At 37.2% G+C, this 7,147-nt stretch overlaps 1 protein-coding gene across 1 annotated transcript in view; it reads right to left on the bottom strand.

The window, feature by feature from the left end:
- The window catches only part of MSR1 (macrophage scavenger receptor 1), a 100,415-nt gene that overhangs the window by 83,628 nt on the left and 9,640 nt on the right, over positions 1 to 7,147 (bottom strand). The window contains exon 2 of the mRNA XM_019631026.1: positions 5,728 to 5,834. Within this exon, the coding sequence (XP_019486571.1) occupies positions 5,728 to 5,830 (103 nt within the window). The 5' untranslated portion in view covers positions 5,831 to 5,834. The remainder of the gene's footprint in view (positions 1 to 5,727; positions 5,835 to 7,147) is intronic.

Raw genomic sequence — 7,147 nt, 5'->3', positions numbered from 1 at the left:
GGTGGGGTCAAGAATTTTCAGTGCCAACAAATTATCTAGTGATGCTGCTGCTTCTAGTCCAAGGGCCACATTTTAAGAACATTTTCCATGAAAAGAAATTACAGTAAAACCTTGGATTGCGAGTAACTTGATTTGCGAATATTCCGCAAGATGAGCAAACATTTCTAATACACTTTAACTTGGTAAACAAGCGAAGTCTTGCAATATGAGTAGTTTGTTTCTGGAACGAATTATGCTGGCAAGCCAAGTACATTTTAACATGGTAAATGAGCGAAGTCTTGTAATATGAGTAGTTTGCTTCCGGATCAAATTATGCTTGCAAACGAAGATATTACTGTATATGACTTTTTCTTGGAAAGAGTGTGGTTCATTGGATTGATACATATAGAAGAAAGCCAACATCTTCTGATAATTTCTTATTTTCTTCAATGCGGAGTTATGAATTTAGCACAGCCAAAGCTTAATTGAGTGCAGTGGCAGCTCCAGGACACCAAATTCATATCTCATCCAGGAAATGAAGTACAATCATTCACATGTAAACATTAATCCTGCTTTGGGGAGTAGTATTGACAAGGGAAGATGTGACTCAACTCCTGTCAATATGACTTTTTCAATGTTACCGAGGAGATTCTTTATTTTGAGTTTGCAATGACAATCATTGTTCATGCATCATTCTATGAATCAGTCGTAGTTTCCATAAATCCTGTTGATCTGACCCAGGGGTGTGTTCTTAAATAATTGGCTACTGTGGAGGAAAGAAGTGTAGAAGGAAGCTATAGGACTTATGTCCCCTTTTCTTATGCAGAGGCAAAGTAAAATAAATAAATAATTATCGGGGGAAATTGACCATTATAGGAAACCAAATTGGATAATTCAGATCTAGTCTCTCCTAACATTTTCCCCTTTTTAATTCACTCTATTATTTGAATTGAATGATAGTACTTGCCAAGCAAAATAAATGTACAAATGATTTTAAAAACTGAGATAATAATAAAGCTCAGCTAAATTAATTTTTAAAACTATTGTCCAAAGCAATGGGGCCTATGTGGTAAAGTTTTTTAACTTTGAACTCAGCTTGTAAAGGATGGGCTCACAAAGTATGCATTTAGATACACCTGCTATGTCACTAGAAATCTCCTTTCACGCTACTTACTGACCTATTCTCAATGTGTCTGACTATGGCTTTGCTCCTAATATTTGAGTCATTATGACTCCATTTTCACTTAGAAAGAAAGGAAACATCTCTTCCATTGTTCAATCTTCTAGAGAGGGAATATTTTTGTAAAAGGTGAAACCTTTTGAATCTGATAAATCTCTCTAGACTGTGAGGTACACAAAAGGAGGGACCATGTCTGCGTTTGTTAAATATGTATTACCAGAGCTTAAAGAAACCTGGAATACAGAATATACTTAAAAGAAACATTTATTGAATGAAGGATCTGATTTGTTTTTTGTAAGGTATTAGTCTCATATATTAGTTTTCTTTTTGTATTTTAAACGAGATGGAGGTGTGGAGATAGGGGCACCAAAAAGGCGATCTTCTTCTGATAGAAAACTTCTTGATAAACATGATACTATTTTCCCTATTCTACTCTTACTCTTTTTATAGCTTCCTTGAATATGAACCAAATCTTAAGGCTGTGTGACTAAGTAACACTGTTTGAGATACTGCCACTCACTCTAGCCTGTTCCTAATCAGCATGTCTCTAGCCTGTTCCTAATCAGCATGTATTTTCATTTTGTCAGGTCCAACTGGCAACTAGCTATGGCCACATCCTGTTGCATTAGTTCTCAAGGGAACATTACTAGCATTTTGGTTGGGACAATTCTTTTTTTGGCTAAGAACTGCCTTAGTTGTGTAACATGTTTATGATTCCTGGTTGCCATCCACTAAATGTCAATAATGCCTCCTAATCATTATATTACAGCTTTCCTCTGGCAAAAAAAAAAAAAAATCCAAAAACTTCATCCCCACACATTTCCAAACATCCAACCCTCTTTGAGAACCAGTCTTCAACATGTATCCCGAATGCGGATGTCAAGTCAGGAACTCTCTTGTTCTGCAAGATTTGCCTTGAGCAATCTGTTAACATGTATTAATGAAGATCAGTTTTCAAGAAAAAAAAAATTGTTTTTCATGAGCTTCAGCAACAATACAAATTCCTCACATTGTTTTTTTGGGATATCTCTCAAATTACTTCCTGTGTATTTAGCCCTTTACACACACACACACACACACACACATCAGAACTTTGTTAAAATGTGTATGAATGCTTCTTACAGAAAATTTAAACATCTTATTTTAAAGAGAAAAAAGAGTGACAAATCCAGAATGATAATCCAGCGATCTAATCTTGGCCTCAATAAATCAAAGAGAATGTTATTTTTTATCCATATACTTGCTTAGAAGCTTCACATATTCTTTCAAATAAATTTGCAATTTAGAACCCTGGCTCTTTGTTTAAGGACTTTTCTTGGGAGAAAGGAAGAATTCCATTTTCTTTTTTTTTTTCTTCAATGTGGCTCTAGCATGCTAGATGTCACATCATGGGGAAAAAAAAATAAATGGTAAGTACTGGAATATTTTCAATCAATGACTTTAAGAAGGGAAAACCTATCCCCTCCTCAGGCCAGTCAACAACTTCCTATTGTGTACACCATTTTATCAAATACTTTGCAAGTTAATAAAATGCCAAAATCAATGTGCATAGAATATTCTCAACCACCAAAGATCTTATGTACAAATACAGAAGACTAAAATCTTTATAAGTTATCACCAGACAGGGTGATATATTTACCTACGAAGTACAGGTATAGTCCAAAAGGGAGTGATGAACTCTTTTGGGAAAGTGGGTAGTCAGCTGGTTACAGAAGATACGACACATTATAAGAGTTTTGAAAACTGAGAAGAAAGTTAGGGCTTGAACATTCCAGGAATGAAACATATGACAAAGGGCATGAAGACATGGAGAACATGGGAACTAGGATCAGCATTATGGAAGCAGGAGCTCTGGGCAGCAGGCCCAGAAGAAGAGGCCAAAAAGCCATGTAGCTGAGGGCATCCTACTCATCAATTTCTTCTTGCACTTTGATTGTATAAACCGATCTGGCTTTCCCAACCTATCCAAAATAGAATATTGAAGATTTACCTATACAGACCACTACATTACCCATACACCAAAGTTACCTCAAAATGGATCTAAGGCTCAAATCAAAGACCTGAAACAACATAGGTGGTGAGCTCTTTGACACAGGTCTTGACAAGGATTTTTTGACTCTGACACCAAAAGCAAAAGTAGCAAAAGCAAAAATGAACAGTCCAGGTACCTTGAAACATCTATCTGGGTTCCTGTTTTATCTTGACTGTATTAGCTAACAGCGTGATGCAATTTAAACAACACAGATCCTGGTGAAAATAGTAGGGAACAATCTCAAAAAAACATTTGCTACATTTCTTACCTGGAAACATTTGATGCACAAGTGCTTTGATACCCCAAATGATTAGGGAATGTGGTCTTTAACTTACAGGGATATACAATTTTTTTTTAAGTGAGGAAAATATACCTATACAAATTAAGTAAAAAATTATTCTTTGCCTTGACAGTACTGACCTGTTTTATATTACTAGTAATAAAATATTTGTGTCCATTAAATATTTTTATTATTTCCCTTTCACCTGAAATAGAGTTTAAGCTCAAATTTGTTTTTCTTTAGGCCTCTAAGCTTTGATCTCTCTTTTTCTGGTCTTAAAAAGATGATAATAAACATTTATAGATTACTGCATTTCACATTATGGTTTCTTGTGTAGATATAGTAAAATTTTAAAAAAGAAAACAGTCTAATAATGGTCCACAAACGGATTAGCCTAACTGACCCTATATGGGCTATATAAAACCCCTAACAGAAGTAGAGAGCTGGAAAGAAGATGAACACTAAAATCCACTTAGTGGAATGATGAATGAAAAATATTCCCCTTAGTGTACCACAGGAAGTTTAGTTTGTTTACTGGGGCAGCATATAACAGAGGTTGGTGAATCATGAACTGTATGAAACACTGGTATTTTTTTTCCAGGAAAAAAAAAAANCGAGTATATAACAAACTCTGTATTTTGAGTGGAAATGTTAGGGGGTCGTCTTATACGCCCAGTCGTCTTATACGCCGGCAAATACGGTATTAAATTTTTTACCCCCCTATGGCCATTGTTCTTATTGCTCAGTAAAAAAGAAGTAAATGTTTTCAGGTTAGTAAACTTCTAAATTAAAAACAAAAGTTCAGACATTGTTCAGTAGTGTTCTATGAAGGCATGAAAGGAAAAACAATTAAGTAAAAGAAAATAAAGGAAGGAAAAAAACATGGGAAGATCTAAGGAAAAAGAAAATGAACAACCAATCCATACTACAAGCAAGGTGGGATATTCTATCTGCCAGGTTGGCTAGGCCTAAAGCCCAGGAGTCATTTTCTCACTTATCTCGAATTTGCAATCACACATTATCTGTATGCTTCCTTTTAAATAGCTCTCAAAAAGGTTTTGCTTTGTTGTGTTTTTTTTTTTTTTTTTGCCTTTTCCGTGTCCTTAATTCCTATGTCCTCCTTCCTGGATCTCTCAACATCTCTACCTTTAAAAGCTTTTACTATTATCTTTTCCCCTTCTGTTTCATTGGTACTATATCCTCCCATCCATCCTTAGCACAGCACACAGGATCCAACATGCCTTGGGGTCTGTATTTCAGGCTTGTCTATGTAAGAATTGATATAAGATGTTGTAACTTTGCATTTGTTTCTTCCTCTGACAGAAATATGTCTACGGCTATTCTCCCACCAACCCCACGCCCCTGGTGAAATATAGTGAAGGTTTAGCAGAATTAAAGCACCTCTGTCCTGATACTTTAAATGAACCCTGTCCAGAGACAGCCAAATACTTCTTCTTTTTAGGCCTTGTGGTAACCCATACAAATGTCTGTTTTAGCACTGTTATGTACTGAATTGTGTTTCTCAAAGATAGTGGTGAAACCGTAACACACCGGATATCTGTGAATGTGACCTTATTTGAAAATAGTATCTTTGCAGGTATTATAATTAAGTTAAGGTAAGGTCATACTGGATTAGGGTGGGACTAATCAAATGATTAATACCCTTATGAGAAGAGGACACGAAGCTACCAGGGGAGAAGATCTTGTGAAGATGGAGGCAGAGATCGCAGTGATGTGGTTACAAGCCAAGGGACAGTCTTAAGAATTACCAGCAGCCACTAGAAGCTAGAAAGAGGCAAGAAAGGATTTTTCCCTGGAGCCTTCAAAAGGAGAATGGCCTTGCTGACACCTTGACTTCAGACTCCTAGCCTTTGGAACTGGGAGAGAATAAATGTCATTTGTTTTAAGCACCCAGATTGGGTAATTTGTTACAGCTGCCCTAGGGAGCTAATAGAAGCACCTTCCACCCATGATTTTTAAATATTAATTCAGGGTGCTAGGATCTGTCATCTCCAGGACTTATTCCAGTGGCTGGGAAATCAGAAAACTCAATCGGTAGTGTGGATTAATTTAATCTATTGTAATGCTTCCTTATTTTAAATTTATTTTGTATTTTCTCTCAAGAGAGGGAAAGACCTATTTATCCACTAAGTGTTATTTTAACACTTCATACACATTTAAGTCCCAAGACTATAATTTCACATCATGTCAATAACTCTAAGGACCACCTCCCTGGGCACCCACCCTTCTACTTACTAAGAGGTAGCAAAGCTGTCATTGAGCGAGCATCGAACTTCACAGATTCTGAACAGCTATCAATGTCTTCCTGTTGATCAGAACAGGTATCCCACAGTGCCATGCTTCTGTCAAACACGTGAAAAAAATAGTTTACACATAAAATGGCTAGGGCATTTTGGCATAATGTTCAAACTGAATTTTATAGTTAAAATTCAATTTCAGCAAGGAAACACATACCATTAATTAGCTAAATTTACATATCTGCTATATATATCAATATATTATACCTACTCATAATTTTAATTTGAACAGTAAAAGACAGACTTACATAGGACCTATTCATGTCTATCTATGTACAAATGTTTGTAGGTGTGTGTTTTCTGAGAGTGAGAGGTAGCTTTTCTTTCTTAGCTAAAAAAAAAAAAAATTCATGTGTCATAAAAACTATTTAGCTGAAAAGAAAAAAATAAAAATTTCCCTTAGAACAAATAGTTGTGCAAAATTTGAAGCAAATATTTCCTGAGATCTTTTATCAGAGCTTCATGAGCCAGTTTTGCTTTTGCCAAGGCATCTGTTTATCACTTAGGAAAGACAAAATCTAGACAATAGATTAGAAATCACAAGAAAAGCTTCATTTATTTTTTTCCTTATTTGTATACGTCCTCTCTCCCCCAGCTCCTGCCAGCACTGCTTATTATACATTGGTAGCATCACAAATATGTCCTTGTATCTTTCTAAGCACAATCCATATTCTATGATACAATCTATGCCTATGTCTCTTTAAGATACATCAGAATCATTTGAGGCTTGATTAAAAACTGATGGATGGAGGGTCGGTCGAGTAGCTCATTGGTTAAGAGCTGGCTTGGAACATCAGCTCTGAGCAGCAGGGCCCCAGTTCAGATCCCACATGAGGGCCAGTGACGCTGCGCCCTCTACAGCTAAGATGGTGAACAACAGCTCCACGTGGAGCTGGGCTGCCGGGGAGTCGCTGGCGCCAGCGTAGGCTGCAGCCCCTGCTGCAGTGGGGCTGCCGTGAGCTACCGTGAGCTGCCAAGAGTCACCGCAAGCTGCTAAGAACCGCCATGAATGGCCACCCAGAGGCCTCACCTGGGAAGAGCACAATGATCACAATACCAACATAGGCCAGGGAAATGACGTCCTCCACACCTAGACTGAAGAACAAAAGGACAGCAGCTTCTCTGTTCCCCTTCCCCGATTCCCCAACACTGTTCCCCTCCCCCAATTCCCCAATAAAATCTTAAAAAAAAAAAACCAAAAAAACAAAAAAACAATGGATGGACCTCATCCCCAGAGTTTCTGATGCTTAGGGTGGGGGTGGGGGTGGGGTCAAGAATTTTCAGTGCCAACAAATTATCTAGTGATGCTGCTGCTTCTAGTCCAAGGGCCACATTTTAAGAACATTTTCCATGAAAAG

This window comes from Hipposideros armiger, unplaced genomic scaffold, assembly GCF_001890085.2.
Source record: "Hipposideros armiger isolate ML-2016 unplaced genomic scaffold, ASM189008v1 scaffold_972, whole genome shotgun sequence".
Taxonomy (NCBI): Eukaryota; Metazoa; Chordata; class Mammalia; order Chiroptera; family Hipposideridae; genus Hipposideros; species Hipposideros armiger.
The sequence above is the reverse complement of the archived record's forward strand: the minus strand, read 5'-3'. Positions and strand labels throughout refer to the sequence as shown.